This window comes from Anopheles gambiae, chromosome 2 (genome assembly GCF_943734735.2).
Source record: "Anopheles gambiae chromosome 2, idAnoGambNW_F1_1, whole genome shotgun sequence".
Taxonomy (NCBI): Eukaryota; Metazoa; Arthropoda; class Insecta; order Diptera; family Culicidae; genus Anopheles; species Anopheles gambiae.
This window is the reverse complement of record NC_064601.1, coordinates 27,450,221-27,472,700: the sequence shown is the minus strand read 5'-3', so window position 1 is coordinate 27,472,700 and position 22,480 is coordinate 27,450,221. Positions and strand designations below refer to the sequence as shown.

The window sequence follows — 22,480 nt, the reverse complement described above, 5'->3', positions numbered from 1 at the left end:
CTACAAACAAAAGGAGCACACTGCAAATGGGAAAGAAATGGAGACCATATAATTGATCGATTAATAAATAATGTTCTGCTAAAAATAAAAATCTCCATCAACAGATAAGTAATGCTTTAGCTACAAATCTGCTTACACATTTGCTTCGTTACACTGTGTTTGGTTATTCGAGGGTTGCATCAATCCTTTAAATGATTTTTCGTTTTACAAAAGAGCAGAGCAAAACGTATCGCGCATCGCTTAACTTCTGTTGTTTGCACATGTTTTTTGTTGTTGCTGTTTTTTTTTTCTTGGTGTACACATACACATACACACGTTTAGCCTGTTGTTTGCGTTTGTTTGTTGTTCTATTCTAGTTTAAAGTGAAATATTGGCCGGTCCTGGTTGAGTTTGTTAGAAAAAATGTTAGCTTACTTTCGTTATCAGATAATGTTTCAGCAGCAGATTGCATTTTTAAATTCTTTTGCCGAGTTGCATTCTTTTCTTTTTTCAATTGTCTCTACCATGTTTTCATACCCTTATACGTGCTGGCCGCAAGTTATTCTGTCAAACGGATTTGTCCAGTAGGATTTGTTTTGTTTAATTTTGTTTTTCGTTTTGTTTTTGTTTTTCATACTAAAAAGGCATTTTCAACTTCGCTTCTTCGACTCTTTACCTTCCAACATTCTTCGTTCCATTATGCTTATTGGTAGCTGTTGCGATAGCCGTTAGTTGAGAGTTTTGTGATTTTGAAATCATCATTCCGCAGTTTCCACACAGTCACACAGACACACTGTTTCCTATAATTAAACTTATACACTTTAACAATGCACTCGACAATGCATCCGGCCCCAAGTGCATTAGGCGAAGTGTCTGAATGATTTCACAAGCAAAACGTGGCTTACCCCACGCTTGTACTGCCTCTTGGTTTGGATTGCAATTCTTTTGTCATGCTGTTTAAACGCTTCTCTTCTCTTCCTTTCCCTTTGCAAACGATTCACGTGTTTTCGATACTTTTAGCGTAGATGAAAATCGTTTTCTTTTACCATTGGTCGTATTATTTATTTTTGAAAATGTTTGTTTTTTAATTGCGCGACTACCCATTTTTGTTTGTTTGTTTGTTTGTTTCATTTCTTTTCGTTTTTTACGCTTTTCTTGGTTCGTTTTTGTTTCAGTTTCCTTTTTTACGAACCCTTTTACTTGTTTGCGGGAAGGAGAGAAGACGCTAGATTGCATTATATTTTCCTTAACTAGTCAGCCTAGTGATCTGAACGATCAGAATGAATGAATGTGTAATGTTAGCTTTGCACTGTGTTGCATTGATTGATGTGTGTGCCTGTGTGTGTGTGTGTGTTTAACCTTTCTTTTTACAATGGCCATCCGTTCGATTGCTCCTTTCATTAAAGGCCTTATACTCGATTTGCATTTTCACGATAGGATACAGAGTTTGAACAGATTCGCTACCAACGACACTCTTCAATACAAAAATGCGTACTATACTCTAGGCTCACAAAACATATGTTACAGTTTATATATGGCGTCGCTTTACACTGGCTGCTGCGGGCGTAGAAAGAAAACCACAGAAGAGAGAGAGAAGGGCCCCTGTCCCCGCCAATATCATCATCCTTTCAGTTCGTCGTTTGTTCTCGATCTAGCATTAACACCGAAACACGTACATGAGACATCATTGACGGCGAAGACGACACATACAGGTGGTTAATTCTGTTGGTTACTAGTTTTGCTGAGAATGGCACTACGCCTCAGGGCATCCGTTACGGACAGACCATTTAGCAGTAAGGACAAAAGGGGTCAGACACAGGGACAGTTTGCTTTCAGTTTCACATTCAAAGACACACTGAAGGATACTCTTACATTCTCTCTCTCTCTCTCTACATGGGATTATACTCACGCGTCCACAGCGTGAGTCACTGTGTCGCTGCTAACAGTAGTTTCAAATCCTAAGCTCGTAGTAGTTCGTAGGAAACTATGTTGAATGGCGTTCTTGGAAACGATCTTTTCAATCGGAGAAACATAGATATGAGTTGGTGTGGGTTTGCAAGCATAATATTGTTAAAAAAAAACCAGATGAACCCGAGACCGATGTGCAGTCCCAGGAACGCAACATTCAGAAATCGTCTATCGTTAAATACGCCATTACTAACAACGCCTTAGCGAGCGGCAAAACGGCAGTTGAGCGTGGTATTCGATCGTTCAGAAATGGAGCCAGAGCTACACCGGTTATCGTTGCACCAGCTTCCGATACAGCCGGTAGTAGTAGTTCTGATAGTTCTGATGCTCCAACGGCACCGATCGAATACCGCACAAATCCTACCAGTACAGCACCCGGATGTGATCGACGACGCGCGACTTGAAGTACGTGCCGACGATGCCGAAGAAGGTCGCCAGCACGGCGCAGGCCACGAGCGCCTGCATCGCACAGTGGACCGCCGGCTGGCCCGGTGCCACGTTGTACTGATGCCGGTGGCGCCGGTGCAGATCGCCATGGTGCGGCCGGATGTACTTCTCGTCGATCTCGTGCTCGAACGCGGGTATGATCGCCAGGTTGATCACCTCCGGCAGCGAGTTGTCGTCCCCGTCACCGATGAACGTGTCCTCCTCGCTTTCCTCCTTGATGATGCGCGGTGGCAGGGCGGGTGTCGTACGACGGTTGATGTAGAACCGCGACCGGCTGAACCCGTTCACGCTGTATCCGGCACGCCGGTGCTGATCGTCATCCGGCGATGGTCGACCGTGGTGCTGGTGGTGGTGATCCGAGTGGGTAGCCGAAGTACCGTTCGCCAGGCCCTGCTGCAGGTTGTGCAGCAGCGAGGACAGGAGATTGTTGTTGGTGCCGATGCGCATCTTGTTCGTGGATGTTTCGCTATTTGGTATTTTGATCGTGTTCGTTTCCATGTACTGGTTCTTGCGAATGCCCAGCACCTCCGAGAGCGGGCGATTGATGAGCAGCGAGTTTTCCTGCCGCTCGTACGGTTGGTACGCACTGGGTGTGGTCGGCAGTAGCGTACCTTCCATCCTGCCGCCTGGGACGTGATGGGGGCCGACGGTTGAGGAGATGCCGGCCGGAGCGACGTGGTGTACGTGGCCCGCACTCTTGCGGGGCATTGGCGTAGTAGTGGTGACCCAGGGGTATGCGGCTGCCGTCGGTGCCGGATCGAAGCGACTCGCCCCACCGCTGGCCGCACTGTTTTCCCGCGAGTCATCGCCCGTTTCCGGTGGATGCGAATCGACGATCACATTGTTGACGTTTCTATTAAAACTATCATAACTATTACCGTAATTATTATGACTATTATAAATATTATTATTGGTAATATTTTTAATACTGCTGTTAGTGTTGCTTGGGATGCCCGCCCCGCTAGCGGGCGAGCTGTTGCCGGCCGCCGCCGCCCCGACGTTACTATTGTTATTATTATTATTGTCGATCAACTGTAGTATGTCCTTGGCCGTGATCGGCTCGTACTTGTTCCGGAACGTGTCCCCGTTGTCGGACGCTCCCCGGTACAGCAACGCAACCTTACCGTCGGCCGTGATGACCGGCGTGATCTTGTTTTGTCGCTGCTCGCCAGTCGCCCCGCTCGGCCCCGCACCAGCACTGCCGCCCTCGGACGCCCCCTTTCTGGTCGCGTCATCCTCGGTTGCCTTCGGCTCCACCTTGTACACGATACCCACCTTCCCGTTGGGCGTGGAGATGATTTTGATGGAATCATTCTTGCGCAGCTTCCGGCTGCTGCTGATACCGGACAGTGTGTCCGCATCGTCGCCATCGGTAAAGTCGTCGAACTTCGACTTGAACCGATGGGGTGCCGATTTGCTCTTGATGTTACTCAGATAGTCCTGCATCACACTGTCGGTACCTCCGCTCGGCGTGGACCCATCGGGAGCACCAGCGGCGGACGGCTGTTTCGCCTGTTTTCTCCGCTGCTGCTGCTCCTCCTCATCATCTTCGGCACTGTAATCGTCGTAGTAGTCGTCATCGTCATCATCGACGAATCCGGCCTTCCGACGGCTTTCCTCCAACCGCTGCTTATGCCGACGTATGACCTCCTCCAGGTCGTAGTCTTCGTCGTCGAACAGATCGTCCTCCTCGGTGGCCTCCTCGAGCTCATCCTCACTGAACAGAGGCTTCTCCTTCAGCTCCTCCAGCTGGTGCATCACGCGATGGAAGTCGTCGCCGACCGCTGTGCCGGCAGCGGCGGCGGAACCACCGGCCAGTGTTTCGGCCGCGCGTGGCTCGACCGGCACCACGGCCAGTGGTGCCGCGGCCGGTGCATCGTTCTGCATCATTTCGTCGTCGTCGTAGTCGACCTCAAAGTTTATCCACTTATCGCTAGAGCTGCTATGTGCAGTAGTATTTAAATTAGCTTCACTTAAACTAGATACATGTAATCCTAGGGTGCCATTCGATTGGCCGCTGTGGTGCCTAATGCCACTGTCGGGTGATGTTGCTACATGCTGCACAGATATTATTGATGGTATTGGTGGTGGTTCATGGGTAGTCGCGTCTTGCAGTCAGTAGCATTTCTTCGTACAGTGGCACTTTCGCACAATATCCAGCTGCTTCACGTATTTGGTGTTGTTGCTGCACACCATGCGTACCTGTGGGGAAGGGGAGCATGTGCAAACGGTCAGTAGGGTGGCAAATTGTTTTCTCCCACCTTCCCCCCCCTGGGGAAACAGTGCCATGCTTACCTTTCTTCGGCGTACGACTTTGGCAGCGCAGCATTGATTGCCGCAACCTCCAACGCACTTGGCGTACTTGAGCGGCTGCCTCGAACGGCAATCGTTTTCTGTATAGTACTCTCGCACCTGCTCCTTGCGGCAAGTGGAGGCTGCTGTTGAGGTATGACAGATTAAATAGACATTTAAATAAATTTCATAATTGAAAGTGTTTGTAAGCGAAGCTAAAACTACATGCATGCTTTTTTATCGAAAACCTACTCTTCCGTTGAATCGGAATTTTGAATCATGTTCAAACTAATTTGTGTGAATTCTGTTGTCTCTCATGCATTTCTTGTTGCACAAAATCAAAGTTTTCATACAAAACCAAATTTGTTTACAGCGAAAGCCAATGTAATTAAAGCAAAAAATATTGAAACAAAGTTTGTTTTCTGGTTAACGATTAGTTTTGCACGAATATTAGCAAGTGTATGGCGTTTGCAAGTTGAGCGCGGCATCAAAAATATTGCAAAAACGAAACGAATTTGGCATGGCTTCGTAACAAGAAGCGAAAAAGACGGAACAAAATTAGTGTTTAATCCAATTAGTTAGCAGACGAATGTGTGTGTGTGTTTGTGTAAGGAAAAATGGATTGATATCAAAAAAAGTGTTTGCTATATACCGGAAGAGGAAGTTTTGAACGGGTCCTCGTCGATCACTAGCGATACCGATCCCTCACCTTGGTCGCAGTATTTGCCCTTGGTGCCCTTCTTACACTTGCACGTGTAGCCACCCTTACCGTTGGGCACACACTTTCCGCCCCGTTTGCATTGATGATTTTCGCAAGGATTCACCTAGAATGGATTGATGCATTAGCTAGACGAACGATTCGCTGTGTGCGTGTCTCCGCAGCATACCTCCTTTAGGATAACTGGCGTTTCCTGCATAAACTCGTCGTCCATTTCGCCCTCGCTGTCCGGTTCGAGCAGCGCACAGCCCGGCGTAATCTTCTGCTGCCGGGCGGCATTGAGAAAATCAACCTGCTTGTGGTTGATCCACACTTCCTTCATGCAGCCCTTGAAGCTGGTCAGGTTGCGGAGGTGCCACTGTTTGTACGCTTGCTGGCCTGGCTCCGCCGGCAACCCTCCGAGGTACATCGGGCTCGACAGCTTCAGGTAGTCCTTCGAGCCTTCGTTGATGATGGAGCGAGCCAGGCCGCGGTCCACTCGCAGGGTAAAGTTTTTCTTGATCGCCAGCAGCTCCACCAGATGGTACTTGCCGTCGGCCACCATTTCGAAGCTGTACATCGTCGACACGGGATCGTTCCCGACGTCGTAGCTCACCCGGATCCGGCCGTTAAACAGCTCCACCGCCAGATGCTCGTTGTGCCCGTCGTACATCAGCACACCATTCTGCTGCGTGCTGCTAAACACGATCGTCACGTTCGCTTCCGGCTTGGTGCGCAGCGGTTCCAGCTCGACGAACGAGTTGTTATGCAGGAACGTGAGGCTGGTCAGATACTCGCAGCGTTTGCCGGAATAGCCCGGGGCACACTTGCAGATGTAGTCCGCGCTCGATGGGTTGGGCTGGAAGCACACGCCAAACTTGCACTCGTGCTGCTGGCAGGGCGACGTCTGCGGATACATCATCGCCACCATGGGGGCGCCCTCGCAGAACTTGCCCGTAAACTCGTGCGGACACTTGCACGTGTAGTCGTTAATGCCGTCCACGCAGGTGCCACCGTTCTGGCACATGTGATTGACACAGTCGTCAATGTTGTCGGTACAGTTGAGCCCCCGGTAGCCGGGCAGACAGTCGCAGCTGTAGTGCGTCGTGTGGTCGACACACTTTGCCCCGTTCTGGCACGGATTGAAGTCCTTGCCGCAGAACTCAATCTTGCTCTCGCAGTACTCGCCGGTGAAGCTGGCCGCACAGGAGCAGCTGTACGAGTTCACCCCGTCCACGCAGGTGCCATTGTTCTGGCACTTGTGCCCCACGCAGTCGTCTATGTTGACCTCGCACCGCGAACCGGTATACCCCTGCAGGCAATGGCAGCTGAAGCGTCCCTCCTCCAGCACCGTGCAGGTACCGTTGTTGCGGCACGGATTGCCATAGCACGCGTCAATCATAAACTCGCAGTGCGTCCCGTGGTAGCCGGGCTTGCACTTGCACTCGTACTGCCGCTCCGGCAGCGCACTGCACGTCGCCTCGTTCTTGCACGGGAACGTGTAGCAAGCGTCGCACTTGGACAGTATTTCGTTGCTTACCTTGCCGGAGCAAACGAACTGGGCGGCCGGTGTCGATAGGATGAGCTTATCCTTCATCGGTTCCGGCTCGGCACAGCGCGCAATGCCCGGCTCCACGTAGTCCCGCTTAACCCACTCGGACAGCCAGCGAAGGGAGCAGTCACAGTAGAGCGGATTGCTGCCAAGGGCACTGTGTGTGAGATTGTGTGGGGAGGAAAGTAAAAGTAAAAGGATATGATTATCAATTTGCCTTCCGGGCGTCCTGACACTCGGTACCGAATACATACATGTGCGTAATTGATTGCAAATCATTGAAGGTACCCTCCGGAATCATCGAAATTTTGTTCCCGTGCAGCGAAAGCACTTTCAGGTTGGTCAGCCCGGCAAGAGCGTACTTCTGAACGCACTGCAGATTGTTGTAGCTTATGATGCTGAAAAACCGACGCAAAATTGAATTGGAATTGTGCTGAATAAACGAGTGACTGAACGTTTAAGGTAGATTGTAACAAAACTTACAGTGTCGAGAGTTTGCTTAGATTTGCAAAGGTGTGGTTGGACAGTATTCCGATCTGGTTGTTGCTTAAATCCCTGTGGGGGAAAATGGTAAAAGATTGCACATTAACACTCGCCTGTTCTTTTCAGCATCGTTGCAGTTGCGTATCTTACAATCTGGTAAGTGCTTTCAGGTGGCTGATGCGATTGGAATGTATCATCGAGATTTCGTTCGACTCGAGGTACAGCTCCGTCGTTTCGGCCGGGATGGATTTGGGGATTTCCTTCAGCTTGTTGCGGGAGCAACGCACCACCGTGCCGGTGCAGGTGCAGGACGGCGGGCAGTAACCCTCGCCGAGACAGCCCTGATCCATGTCGGAGGTGCACTTAAAGTCAAAGTGTGGCAAATCCTTGATCGGCACGTCGCGCACCTTCGACGGGGAAGTGCAACGGGCCGGCGGCCCATTCAGCTGCTTCTTGCGCAGCCAGTCCGAGAACCAGGCAAGATGGCAGTTGCACCGGAACGGATTCGAGGCCAGATTTCTGGGAAGGAACGAAGAAACATGTTTAAAAAAAAACCCGTACCACCGGAGCAATGTGCTTGGCTCGTGTAATCCTTCGAGTGCAGATTACCGAAGGCACTTACAGCTGTGTCAGAGACGTCAGGTAGTCAAACGAACCGGGCATAACGCAGGTAATGATGTTATCGTAAAGTGATCTATGGAAGAAAAAAAACACAGATAAGAAAACACATGTCAGCAACCGATTTCGACCATTTTTCAACGGAAAAATGCTTTCCCTTACAGTGTCTTGAGCTGATGAAGCCCCAGGAACATCTTGTTGTGCACTTCGGCGATTTTGTTTTCACTCAAAAACAGCTCCTGTATCCGGGTGGCACCCTCGAACGCGTTCGGTTCGATGCCGGATATCTGATTTCGGCGCAAATCCAGCTTTGCCAGATTTGGCAGCCGACCGAACAGTCCATCCGACTTGATGCGATTAAGCTCGTTATCGTTGAGCAGGCTGGTGAGGAAATGTTGAGAAGATAGGTTAGTGAAAATCTCCATCTTCGGCGAAACATCATCTCAACAAGTATGCCGTACAGGAACAGCCACTTACAGTTCCGTGGTGTAGAGCGGAATGTCACGCGGGATTTCTTTCAACCCTCGCCCGGAACAGTCAACCGTCGTCCGATCGCAATGACAGGCGGCCGGGCACTCCTGGTCCATGCGGCATTCGCCCGAGTACTTGATCTTGCTGTAATCATCCGTGCCTGGGTGTGCGAAAACAGCGAAGTAAACAAAAAAAGAAAGGCGTTATAAACCTCTTTTGAAGAGCGAGGATTAGTGGCGTGCGGAATCAGCACCGCAAAAGCTTACATTTAAACTTTTCATCCTTCAAAGCTTCAATCCGGCGGCGCTGCATACGCTTCGGTGCGTCGCACTTGGCACCGCTGGTTTCGATCGGATTCTGGTGTAGATAATCGCCCAGCCAGCGAAGATTGCAATCACAAATGAAGGGATTGCGTGCCAAATGTCTGCAAGAAAGAACCGACAAAAAGCCGCAGGTCAGGAGGAACACGTTTTGGTGACGCACGGATCACAGAGGGCGGTGTGCCGCCCGTTCACACCGAATGACGATACTTACAGCGTTTGGATGCTTCGCAGAGAGTCGAACGTTCCGTTGGCCAGCGACTGGATGTTGTTATCGTACAGTGACAAAAGGCTGAGATTATGCAGATCCTTGAAAGCGTCTCTTCGCACGCAACTGATTTCGTTCGCGTTCAGCAGTAGCAGCTGGAGTGAGGTTAATCCTTTGAAAACGCTCGCCGGTAAATCCTTAATTTTATTACCATAAAGAACGCTGCAAATGGTCACCAATGCATGCAAAAGAAGACGTTAGTCAGGAGGGGGAGCGAATGAGCTTGAGATAGTGTTCGGAGCGGTTGATTCCACGGCTGAGAGCTTTTTATAGACACAAACAGCAGAGAGGATGGGAGCGGCGGCTCTGTTTACTTATGATAAGAATTTAACGTCCTACTCGTGTAGCTCAGATTTTTGGGGTTGTGTTCTAGGAAGTGGGACACCGTTTCCGGATTCCGCGTCTTCGCATACTTACAGCGACGTTAAGGACTTCAGCCCGCTGAAGGCATCGTAGGCGACTCGCGAAATATTGTTATTTGACAAGTCTATCCGCTTAAGGCGCCGGTGGTTAGCGAACGCTTTCGGTGGAATTTCGGTGATGTAGTTCTGCTCGAGCCGGCTGTAAAAATATTTAGATTACATATTATAATGTCCAAAGCGTCCCGGGAGATGGCGACAGTAACATAAAAAAAAAGAAACACTTACAGCTCAGTTGTGTCCTCCGGTAGCGTGGACGGTACGGTGGTAAGACTTTTCTCCCGACAGTCGACAATTCCGTCGGCACAGCGGCACGGATGGGGACAGAGGCTTCGACCGCCACACTCCATCGGTGCGTTCTCGGTGAGGCCTGCGTATTGATAAATAATAAACAGCGTTAGAGCTAAAATTTGGCTGCTTGGGCGTGATTTGATTTAATTTTGCGTAATGGATTAACTTTTAAAGCTCTCACTCTGATTTAATAACATTTTAAAGTGCGTTGTTTGTTCTATCTCATGAAGTTTGGGGTTGTTGCAATTAAACATCGATTTAAACAAGATGTGGTTCATTGTAGCAGTTCATGGAAGTATTCTAATGTTAACAGCGCAACATATTGCTGATGTTGTTGTAATTGAGCTCCTCTCCATTGTAAATTGTGCAATATTTCCATAAATAAACACTTATACAAAAAACGTTTATGTTAGATTTCATTCAACACGATGTAATAGCTTTTTTACACTCGCCTAGACGTTAGTATTGGCTCACTAGAGCATGAATACGTGTTTTGCAGTGTGAAGTAAGCAATTGCGTAAAAAGGATAATAGAGACCAATTATGTCCCCGTCGCCATGTGGTGGTAATCGAGTTTTATGGAGTCATATGTGACTATTAGCAAACCTCTAATGCTTTCTCAACGAGCCTCTACTTCGTATCGAATTAGGTCGTGCATTATTTTAATGGTACTGACAGTTAAAAAAGGACACACAATAATGCACGAGTTGTAATCGATTGCCTCGCGTCTAGACACGTCGGCAGACTGCGTCGGAAAAGTTCACTTTGGGCCGGTTCGGTTGGACGATTATTTTTCCACTAATTTGATTTCATTGATCCAAAGGCGTGAATGTGTGTGTGTGAGCGTGGGCAAATTCTAGCCCATGACGTGCTTTTCATCTTTGTAACACTGCACTGCGTGAAGTGTGAAAATCGCAAACCAAAACCCCCCAAACGAGAATGCGTTATCCGTTGCCCTTTCCAGAGCTGAGCACACACACACGGAGGTGGCATAAATTAACATTTACATATTCATGAGTGTCACGTACGGAGGAAGTGTTTGGTAGCTGTGCAAAATGGGTTCGCGAAAGTGTGAACACAGTGTGGTCCTCGGGCTATGTTGTTGCGTTCTATGCAGGCAGTGATGTTGTGCCCAGTGTCCAGATTGCTTCTGGTTTTCGCGGTCCTTACCCACCGACCCACACCATTTGGGCTGTGTGATGATGTGGATGGCAGGTACAGGTGATGAGTATGAGGTTTATGAGTTTATTCCCCTGAAGTAAGAGGAACTACACGCGGAAATGCAGCGGTCGTAGTGCAGGTGCAACGTTTAATAGACCCATTTGCAGTAAAATTTGCCTTTCCTGAATCACTCAATCGTGCGGCACACGTATAGCGTTTAGATGCGGTTCAACCAAATCCTCAATTTGACCTGCTTTTGAATGCGTACCATTTCAAATGATGCGTCCACAAAAGCTGATAGCTCTCGTGGTTGAACCGTGGCGGATTTGATTGGTTTAAATCTACTGTAGGACTTTTATTTCCATTTTGTATTGTTTCCATCATCCGAAAGCTGACGCTTTTATCCAGCACTTGGTACACGGCAGAGATTATTTTTGAATGCAATTTGCATCCGTAAGTGTGTGTGTAAAAAGTGTGGAAAAAAACATTTTCCACCATGATGTCGTTGTTGGCAACTTCATTAGAATGCTGGGGAAAATAAATTAGTGTCGTATCACGTTTGATATGGTTTCGCCATGCCAAGTGTCGGACGACGTGTTTGAACGTAAAAGCTCGTTGCAGTGTGGGTCCGTAATAATAATGAATAATAATAATAATAATGAACACGAAGAAACCGCAACGCAATTTGCGTGTGCTGCATAATAAAAAATGTAATTATTCGTTGGAAGCTTCAATAGAGACGTGAGTTAATTTTCAGGGGTCTGGAGGACTTTTTGCATTTTATGAATAAGCTATTGAACGTGTAGAATGACAATATTGTAAAAAATAAATGAAAGTATTATAACATTATTCTAAATCCTATGGCAAAATTGTGAATCACATTCGTTGTTTTTTTCATAAACACCTCAACGTAAACAAAGTCCTTGCGATTAATTTTATTACAGAAGAGTTGTGGACCACTCTCCAATGGCGGTCGACCAATCGGACGACAAATTAGTTTGAGGTTGATTGGATGAACATAATTGGAGCAATGCAGTGTTCCAAGGGACATAGTAGTTACTGTACTGTCATCGTTGGGTGCCAATGGTCCTTTCTGTTGTGTCGAAGGCCGCTTCCATACAATGTCCCAGCCTGGATGAACCTCACTATAGGGAACATCCGAGACAAGCCCTACTTTGTACCGTACTGACGAAGGGGAAAAAACCAAACACATTGCGTGTTTTCCATGTTGAAGTATACTCTAGACAGCCATATAAGTCCATCCCATGGTGCACCCACGGCTCAGAACAAACAACAATTATGTGGCACTCCAGTCTGAACTGAATTCCAGCGTCGCCTGCGTCGTTCAACACACCTGAATTAGGACTGACCGTTCGCGTTGGCCGTCCGCACACTTACCGGAACATTTGAAGTCCTGCTCGTGCAGATCCGCCACATTCTGGCCCTTGAGCTGACCGGGCGAATGGCACCGAGTGTACGGTGCCAGACGTGATGCATTCTTCAGATACCGTGCCAACCAGGAAAGATGACAATCGCACGCAAACGGGTTCTCCGAAAGGCGCAGCGCTCGCAGGCGTGGCATTCCGGCAAACATGTCGCGCGGAAGCGTGGTGATGTTATTATTATTTAAGGTCCTGCAGGATCGCGATGAAATGAAATGAAAACGAAAGGTAAAAGAAAGGAACCACCGCATTGGAGTTGTTGTGCTCGGAAGTAATTTCATTTGAACAGCCACTGGTGAACTGCTGGCTTTGTACTTACAGTATCTCCAGCTCTGTTAGTCCTTTCACGGCACCTTCATCCAGGCAGGTGATTTGGTTGTTGTCCAGCTGAAGACTGCGCAGCGCCGGTGCTCCCTTGAACGCACGTTTCGGTACGGCAGTGAGTGCATTGTGTGACAGATCCCTGTAAATGTGAATGTTTGCGTGAATTCATGATTCAGTGGCTGTTGTCATCCAGCTACTGAGGCGTAATCGTAAGTGAGTTACGAGTTGAATTTGAGAGACACTAAATGCTATTCTAGGCTTTATATATTTTGGATGCATGTGTTGTGTTTTGTTCCGATTGAATGTTACTGTTCGCATCATATAGAACGGCAAAACGACACATTGAGCAACATCAATCATGCTATCAATCGTCGATTAGATCCATTAACATAAATTAGAAAAGATATCACAACAGTGTGCAAACGTAAGATAAATGTTAACAAATGACAATTATCAATAAAAAAAAGTCTTCGGTTTTGGTGTCGTTAATCATGCAAACTTAAACCTCTGAGACTGTTCAACATAGAGTGGGAGCCAAATATGCAAAACAAAAGATGCTTCAAAAACATAAAAGCCAAAAACTAATTTGTATTGCATGCATACGAAAGACTGAAAAGCGTTTGTCCATTAACAAAATATAAAAAAATACTAAAATCAAATTAATTTGCCAAAAAAAAAAAAAAACAAAACATAAAACAACAAGGGGAAAGCCAAATCTTGTCGCTAATTAGAATCGATCTGCTTTGAAAATGTCTAAGCAGCTTTCGGTCTAATGACTTTGACTTGCTGAACAAAAGGAAACAAATGACTATACATTTGCTTAACAGATTAACACAAAACACACAGACAAGAAAGGAAAACAAAAACATACATTGAACGGAAATAAATCACTACAAACTACTACTTACAATCGTAATAAATTAGCGGCACTGGATAAAAAATTATCTGGTATAGATTTTAAGCGATTGCTATTAAGTCGCCTGAAAAAAGGAAAGAAACGGAACATAAAATCATAATAATTATAAGAGTGATGAAAATAAGACAAAAGTAAGCAAATCTTGTGACAAGAAGGACGAAAGAGAAACGATTGAAACAAGCGAGTGAGCGTAGCTTGTGTAGTGATGGTCGTTAAACCAGTCGCTGTGTCGTCGAAACTTAATTAAAGATATGTCACAGTAAAAGGAGTCCACCCACTGTTGATTATTGCTGACGCCAGTTCCCTGTCCCGTACCCTTTTCGGGCGTCAGCTTGCCCTCGCCGGAAGCAAAGTGATGGAGGCGAATATGAATTTGCTTTGCTAAGCGATATTGATGTTTCTTTGTAGCTTCGGAACGCAAGGAAGGCGTGATCAATTACGTCAAGATGATCGTAAGATGAACGATAAAAACGAGGTTTCAGATAATTAACGGAAATCGATTCCCAATCGCATTGGGGCAAGCGATTGTTAGTTTCATTTCTTCCACATTGATTTTCTTTTATTTGTGTGGTCAACAAGAGAGTCGTGGGTTGTTGTCAGGTGACCACCAGCGGCGAATCAAAATATTTACTACAATCATAGGTCGTCTATATCATATGTATCGTAATAAAAAAATAATCGTTATAATGTATAATAAAATTGATTAAACTTCTTTTGATTTTGTTATTTTTATTTTAAACTTATTATAGTTTTATTTGGAGATTTTCTTTTCTGTACTGTTTTTGAAATTAATTCGATTCTTTCTAAAAATTGTTTTGTAGGTTGTGAAGTGTGAGGTATACTATCTTAATTAATTTGTATTTTGTAGAAATATCATGGCACAAACACAACCAATTATCATCATTGCTTATCAAATGTCATAAATTTTAAGCTCCAATGATACCTGTCTCATGAATCGATTGTCTATTTTCGGATTCATCGATAAAGACCATCACAACAACGATAGGAACCACGCTATATCGAATAAAAAATATTGCAAATTGGCCGTTACCACGCGGGGTGGATCTAATAATTCAAGTTATTTTATTATGCCCTTGGCACCTTTCGACGTAAAATAGTTGTAAATAAAGCCTACCTAACAACAGCAAAGTGTGCATAAATTAATACTAAACGGTCTGCAACTCTGGTGTTCAGATCAAACATCAAAAAACTCACAAAAAAATACAACGATTTGATGGTGTTGCAGCTGAGTGTAATATTGGAATAGGAAGAAACCATGTGTTTCTAATTGGAGACAACGTTGCAGCCGCAAGCAAACAACACTATGTGATATGTAGCAATCGAATAACAACCTGTGTCATAATATTTCCATTGACACAGGGTAGAATTTGCACAAAACCACCGAATTGTGAAAACCTACGCATAAAGTTGACTGATTGACTGCGACAGGTAATATTCAACACGGCGGACAGGTGATTTGACATTTGATTTGTGTTGGTTAATATGAATCGAATCCGTCGGTTGGTATTTGGAGTGTCGGTAGAGCAAAAAGCTGTGGCGGTGCCTGTCAGCCCGGATTTAGCGACTGATGGACCAGATGGTTGGTTTGTGTAGGTGCAAGTAGGATTGTATTAGGGAAAGAATGCGGGCGATCGAAGAGAGGACGGGTTGGAATAGATAATAAGGCTAGGTAGAAATAAAATCATAACTTACAATCTCTCCAGCGAGATCAGATCGTGCAAGGCATCCTTTTCGATGGTGTAGATGTGGTTGTCTGTCAGTTGCCTGTAAATTTATAACACATTGAATTAAAGATTTGACGCAAAAAACATACATTTTTGTTATATCATGTGATAGCTGAGATTATATTCAAAATGTTTAATGAATATTGATTAATGCTACTGACATCTGTAAAATGGTGAAATTCTTCATTCCGGAAGGCAAATGAAGTTGTTTGAATGTAAGTGACATCCGCTTCGCCGACGGAGTGAGTGATAGCACGCGGGAAACTTAAAAGAATCCGCTTACTTATAAATATTAATTTGATTGTAGCATTAGCATATGTTTTTGGTGACTGGTGGATGTGTGATTGAAAACAGAGCTTTGTAAGAGAATACATGTAGACCTCTGGAAGTTGTTATAATTCTCTATGTAAATACTGTAGCTTGCTCTTAGAATGCCTTCAGTTTAAGGATTTTGTACTTAAATTAATACGAGCGAATTACAAGCTCAATCAGAGTTGTCATAATTGCAATTTGAACACCATACGAAATCATTTCAAATCCTTAATTAAAACTCAATCAGGATGCAGAAATGTTGGTTTATTTAACAGCAAAGAAACCCCTTTGTCGTACAGTGTAAACAACGGAATGGCGAAAGTGACGACTAATTACAAACGTCATTCGGTTCCAAAAATAACTCCATAAACACCGTACGGCTTCATGGAAGCACTTGGTAGCGATATTGTATTTGAATTATAAATTAATTGAAATCGAATCCATTTCCTACCAGCCTTGCAATAAGTATGGCGCGACGATTGAACGTGTGATACGAACGTCACCGGAAACGAGTTATCTTTTAAGCGACCGTGTCAATTTGAATACTATTTCTTCTTATTTGCCTTATCTTGTGTCAGTGTGAAAGGTAGCGTACCACCATTTCCGGTGACTAAATAACAGCTTCGCCATCGATGTAACTCTAAACCTCACTAATGGGTTGAGGTCGGACGGTCATAAAATTATTCCAAATTCGGTAAAATAAAAGAAGCACGTTTCCTTTCCGACAACTCCATACAGCGTCACGTGCTATCCCATCTGGTGTCCAGTTTTGTGTGTTACCGGGGTGTTTTGGGGTGGATTAATATTTCATCATTTACTCCATGAAAGGTAAAGATGATTCGAGGACAATTCCAAAACGGGTAAAAATACATTTTCGGTACGTCCTGAGTCCAAGGAGAGGTATTTTTTGGTGATCAGAGTAATTACTTAAAACTTATGAGCCTCGCAGTGGGAGGCAGATACGATTGAGAGAGATCTATTTCATCTGCTTTTTGTGTTCATTTGGGAAGCAATGAAGCACCAGGGCGATGAGAAACAAACTTATGTAAATTAATGAACAGCTAACACAATGCCCAACCGATCAAATTCCCTGTCCTCAGTGAAAGTGGGACAGTTGTTTCAACGTTGAAGTGATTTGGCCGATGTCCAACTGGTTCTCTCTTGGGGTAAAACACCTCGACATGCCCGCTGTGCAGTGGACCAGTATTATACATCACCACCATCGACGCAGATTAAATCGATGAAAGTTAGGGAGAATGATTGGGAATCGATTAAAATGATAAATAAATGGGCAACGGATGGATGATGGGGAAAGGCGCAGAAATGACTCGAATCCGTAAATCTTTGTCCTCTCGAGGGTTGCACATTTGAATAATGAGCTGGTGTTGCCGATGAGTCGAAGCTTCGATGAACTGTATGTGTGTGGAGCTCATGAGAGTAAATCATTCGAACCTTTGGGGCTGCGTGTGGTGAAATAATACATTTTTATGGCGACACTAAACAGTGTCACTTCGGCACGTCTGGACCGCAGGGTCATTTGCGTTTTTATGGATTCATCCGTCGCCAGAGCGCCATGTTGTGCTGCATGGTGTCTATTGATTAGCAAACGCCGCTAATGATCTCAACACTATCGCTGTGATCGGGATGAATGCATATTTCATTCCCGGATGTATTGGAAGCTCTCACAAAACGATTTTGATGATATTTTGATGTTAATTTCGTAGTTACATCATTATGCTTTTTCGTTGTTAAAGTCACAAGTCAACTAGTCCAATATGCTGCCGATTCTAACACTGTTCATTGCGTCGTTCAACACTACCAGTAAACGTTGGTACAGGAGGAAATCTCGAACCAATATGGGTGGCAACATTCCGTCGGGCAAGTTTAACTACACACGGGGTAACTTCATTTCCGTCCCGCTTCCACCGGATGTCTATCGTTGATCGTAAACGTCAGACAGCTTCAGGGCTGGGGTAATTTTGGAAAGCACTTCGCGTAACACTATTAAAACCATCCGACCAGCGGAAGTTGCAACCGAAGCGGTGAAGACCATTCTATCGGTGGTTTTCACTTGTCGCTGTGCATGTTCACGGTTGTGGTGTAATTAGTTTAAAAAGAGTCGTTCTCTCGCCATTCCCATACGACGTCCGGAGTTCGGGTCAATAAGGCGGTCTTCGTGAAGAGCGACACTCAAGGGGGGAAACAATGCGTACCGGGACCGTGTTGCTGTGATAGTTCGCCCAGTTTTATGGAGGGGAATTTCGGATTTTATTTAATTACTGCGAGACGTTCCACTGTGCGCTGAAGGAAGCTGGCAACCAACGTCCTGGTTGTTTTATCGTTTCTGCATCTTAGACGACAACTTTTTACTTCGATGACTGTGTTAATAGTGTGCTAGGAAGTGAATTCAATTTTAAGAATAGCCTAAAATGGGGGAGACGCAAGGGCAAAGACATAGCAAAACTTTACTTACAGTATTCGCAGCTTCGCCAATCCTTGGAAGTCCGACTCGTAGATGACACTGATGTTATTGCCCTGCAGATCACTAAAAGAGAAAGAGTGAGGGAGAACGATTGAAGTCAATTAATTGTGAAGAAAGGCAATCGGAATTGGTTATGCTTTGATCTATTGACGATGGGAAGGTATGATGATGATTTAATTAGCAGAAATAAATTAATAATAATATTATCAGTGATAATTATCCTCAAAATAATGGTCCATTTTAAACTTAGCCTTCTTATACATAGACATGATATAAGATTGGTTCTCAAAGCAATAGCCAATTCACAACCTTAAATAACCTACACATACTACAATGCTGCAAGTTTGCAAGCATCCGCTGATGTTGGAGCTTGACTGCTGATGAAGGTGTCCAAAGATAGGATATTCACAACTCTTTGTCATCAATCGCCCTGCGAAAGCAGCAGAGTGTGTATAAAACCAACATTCCCTTAAGCTTAAACAATATACCATCTATACTACCGTGTCGAGACTTAGGCATAGTGTATGTTTCAAGTTTCACTCACTTATGGTACCGGTAGATGAAAAATTATAGGTTTAAGCTTGATCCTATGTCACAGGTTGCATCGTCACGCATGGATGGTTTGGCAGAACAAAATCTCAATAAATTGAGCTCCGATCCCATCTAAAATCTAAAAACCATGCCAACCGTAAGAGTGATAGAGCATGTCGTACAATGAACTACTCCGGCTCTTAACCAGCACCCTTCATGAAAGGTCGTTTAATTACTGTTTTGTTCAATTTGTATCCATCAGGATTCTAATGTGATGGAATGATAGCAACAAAATTGTCTTCAAAACGCCATTTCTTTTTCAATTTCAGTAAACACAGTTAACTTTTTGGGGGGATAGCAACATCACGATGCATGAATAGAATCGCAATAGCCAAATGTATTTGTTGTAGCCAACAAAAAATCGCAACGGAAACGCTAGATCACATCGTCGTACATCTTTCGCCAGCTGTTAATATTCATGACACATTTCGCTAGAATTTACGCTTCTTCACACACTCTGAGGATGTGTGCTCTCGGTTTGTAACCTCCCGAGTGGCTGCCTTGTGAAGGCACATGTCCGTCTACATCTGGATGCATGTTTACACAACGGATTTACGAGTGTTTGCACTTGAAGATGAGCGAAAGCGAGCAGATGAAAGGGAAATTGATGTGAGATTCGGACGGGACGGATGGGATTCGCTTGATTCAGATAGCTAGGGGCCGGAAGGTGAGATGTCCCACGGCGATGAATCTTCGTTTAGAATCCCAAAATTCTTCAGCAGCTGAAGCTGCATTGTGTGCGGAGATGCACGGTAGCACTCAGCGAATGCACACGTATTGTATGGCATGAATGGTGATGGAGGTGTGGGTGCATAAAATAAATAAAATGTTGCACTAGGAGGTCATTCCAGGCAATGCACTGAGGGAATATTTACGAACAACACAAAATATTGCTCAAACTGCATTAGAGTGCTTCTGCTGCTCGTGTGGGATGTGGTATGTACGGTGTAAGTAAAAGCAAGACCCGTCACCAAAATCATACTGCAGCACTGAAAAAGACGGATGTGGACGGATGTAGATGAAGCTGCATCAAAATATTTCCCCAAAATGCAAGCGCTTGCCACATGCAATCAGTGGCAACGTTGCTCGCTTGAAATGTTTGTACCATTTTTACTACGTCCTGTGGTAGTGTGGGATGATATGCACGTTTGACTAGATTCACCCATGTGCTATGTGTCAGTCACGGTGTCATGAGCCCGTTCCACAGATAGTTATCGTGTGAAAGGAGTCACACAACGCCAACTACGTTTTATAATCCCTGTGGCAGTGAATGTAAGTGAGAAAAATGGCACCAGGCACATACGAGACTCGTGTGATTGAATTCTCTACACAGTCCTGTTGAAAAGGAGCACAAAAGATGTGAAAGTGTGGACGATGGTCCCCCACCATATTCCTTGTGTCAGAATCAACTAACAGCCGCTCCCGCAACGGACACTACAAAAAGGATAATGCGAATGTCATGTACGGGGTAATGGTTCACGCACATTATGGGAGAGTAAGCAGATTTTGGTGTTGAATTGAAAATGTTAAAACCGATTGAAGTGCTTCGTTCACAGTTAACCAGCACATTTGGCACCTTTTTTTCCTGATGGCGTTAATGATGAGGCTTCGCGAGTCAAACGATTGCTAACGGGCGGCTTTTTATGTGAATGATCCTTGCTTTTATGTGTACTCTCTGCATTTTTTGTTGAATATGTTAGGTGTTGCTTGATTTTTATTTATTTTTGGTAGGGTCGAGTTCTGTTTCCTGGAAAGCGGCTTAATAGCTTTCGGCTGGATTATGAGCACTCAGCGGGGATGATGGTGAGCAATTAAAGTATTTTATGTGTCACGTTAATCCAGATGAACGTTTGAAGACATTTAAAGGCATAATGAGAGTTGATAATCTGCAAAAAAGCATTGCTCTATGGTTGTTTGGCTGTTGAAACTCTAAAGCTTAAAATGTATCCTTAATTGTGTGAAACACCAGTTCAGATATATAACATGAATATTACGTGATTATTTCGTATCGCAAAATACGCGTCATTTTTTACCCATCAACCGAGAGAACATTAAATAAATGGCAAAGCAATAAATTCTTATTGACACTAAGATGCCATGAAGTTTTAAATATTGGTTCATAATTGGTTTCGTGTTTCAAACGTTGATTCTTTCGCTGTTTTATTTCGATGTTTATGTTTTCGATGTTTCAAAATCCAGTATAAAATATCCGGCACAGCATGTCGCCATGAAGCAACGACCTGTTGACATGCAAATAAACATGCATTAGCATTTTGTATTCCATCTTATACACTCTAATACTGACTGAATTATTCGATGGAATGCATTTATTTTGCATACATACTTATTGTCCGATTGCGAAAGGTGTGTTGGTTTGCATGTTTGATTCATATTAGATAGCAAAAGCAGGACAATAATCATCTAATCCACTCTGTCTACACATCACTTTATTGACCGTCCGGTTTGAGGAACGCATACCGAAGGCTACAAAATAACAATGAAGTTGGTTTTGAATTGGTTCATAAATTAACTGAGAATGGAATATGATGAGCTGATAACGCGCTCCACCGACACTTTGCGGTGCTCGTGCATGCATTTACGTGTCCCCGTGTTATGGCGGACTTGGGATAGCCAAGCGCATTGGAGCATCCTCAGTGCTAACCACCAGCACATGATGTTGTTCGATGCTAATGTCATGTTAATAAATGGGGTTTCGGTGAAATGGGGCCACCCGGTGTTGGTTAGCGTGTCGCATATCGCTGCAAATATGTATGCATGTGGCAACAAAACACTGCACTGTATGTGCCGGGAAGTGCCCATAAGAGGCCTCTTGTGGTTTATCGTCCCTTCATCATCATCGTTGATACTGTGCGAATGACATTTTCCGAGCTATCGATCCCGTCAACGTGCAAGCATGCTAACAACATCCTGATTAGAATTTATAATCATCAAAGTGTCCTCTACGCTTGTCGGCGTTTACAACACCAATCCGTTCACGAAACTCATGGGATACTGCCCTGAGTGTCCTTTTGAATATTTTCAACTAATTTATCCGACAAAAGAAAAGGATTGGACGTCAGGGAAAAGTTAGTTTGCTGACAGGAAAAGTATACTGTCTTATTGGTATGAATTTGATGAGGGTCTGGCAGGGATCAACATAAACTTTAATTTGAAGTTCATAACAAATAACAAAAATGCAATCAGAAATCAGCCGATTAGCCTACAGTTATAAATGAGGCTATGAACACAAATTCAACAATGGTTCAACCCGTAAAACTCTGCTTGGAAAACATTAAACGAAAATAAATCGTCTAGATTTATCAACCTGGCCAACTGGTCAGTTTCTCAAAAGACTCTTGATATAATTCTTCGCTCTTTCTCTCTGCAACGAAAACATCTTAACGAAAACCTTCGGAATAGGCTACCTTCCTAAGAACATTCCACCAACATGGTCTACGGACCACCCCAAGCACGACAAGAAAGATTTGTGCTTCAGGAACTAGCATTCCTCTTCCCTATTTCCTGCAAGTAGCAAGCAGAACACAGTGCAGATGGGAGTCAAACAGCACATTCATTTCTGCTCTGAAGTGGAAGTGAGTGTGAATGAAAGCCAATCCGAAAGCTGCTACTAACGACGTTCATATGTGCTTGGGAATACTGGAGCAGCCGCAATTTATACAGTATCTCCATGGGTTTGGTTTCT

At 44.7% G+C, this 22,480-nt stretch overlaps 2 protein-coding genes across 8 annotated transcripts in view; both read right to left on the bottom strand.

The window, feature by feature from the left end:
* Nucleotides 1–22,480, bottom strand: part of LOC1273160 (fasciclin-2) — a 172,115-nt gene that overhangs the window by 136,834 nt on the left and 12,801 nt on the right. The gene's annotated exons all lie outside the window — the stretch shown is intronic.
* The window catches only part of LOC1273169 (protein slit), a 105,002-nt gene continuing 83,515 nt past the window's right edge, over nt 994–22,480 (bottom strand). The window contains exons 2-20 of one of the 7 annotated variants that reach the window (XM_061647124.1): nt 18,178–18,249; nt 15,361–15,432; nt 13,640–13,711; nt 12,727–12,870; nt 12,364–12,599; nt 9,743–9,884; nt 9,513–9,656; nt 9,042–9,257; nt 8,774–8,931; nt 8,514–8,667; nt 8,199–8,417; nt 8,041–8,112; nt 7,569–7,937; nt 7,419–7,490; nt 7,190–7,333; nt 5,574–7,092; nt 5,339–5,510; nt 4,690–4,832; nt 994–4,596 (exon numbers count right to left, since the gene is read on the bottom strand). In XM_061647124.1, the coding sequence (XP_061503108.1) occupies nt 4,510–4,596; nt 4,690–4,832; nt 5,339–5,510; nt 5,574–7,092; nt 7,190–7,333; nt 7,419–7,490; nt 7,569–7,937; nt 8,041–8,112; nt 8,199–8,417; nt 8,514–8,667; nt 8,774–8,931; nt 9,042–9,257; nt 9,513–9,656; nt 9,743–9,884; nt 12,364–12,599; nt 12,727–12,870; nt 13,640–13,711; nt 15,361–15,432; nt 18,178–18,249 (4,207 nt within the window). In that variant the 3' untranslated portion in view covers nt 994–4,509. The remainder of the gene's footprint in view (nt 4,597–4,689; nt 4,833–5,338; nt 5,511–5,573; nt 7,093–7,189; nt 7,334–7,418; nt 7,491–7,568; nt 7,938–8,040; nt 8,113–8,198; nt 8,418–8,513; nt 8,668–8,773; nt 8,932–9,041; nt 9,258–9,512; nt 9,657–9,742; nt 9,885–12,363; nt 12,600–12,726; nt 12,871–13,639; nt 13,712–15,360; nt 15,433–18,177; nt 18,250–22,480) is intronic. The other 6 variants (XM_061647125.1, XM_061647126.1, XM_061647127.1 and 3 more) reach the window with 6 other exon arrangements.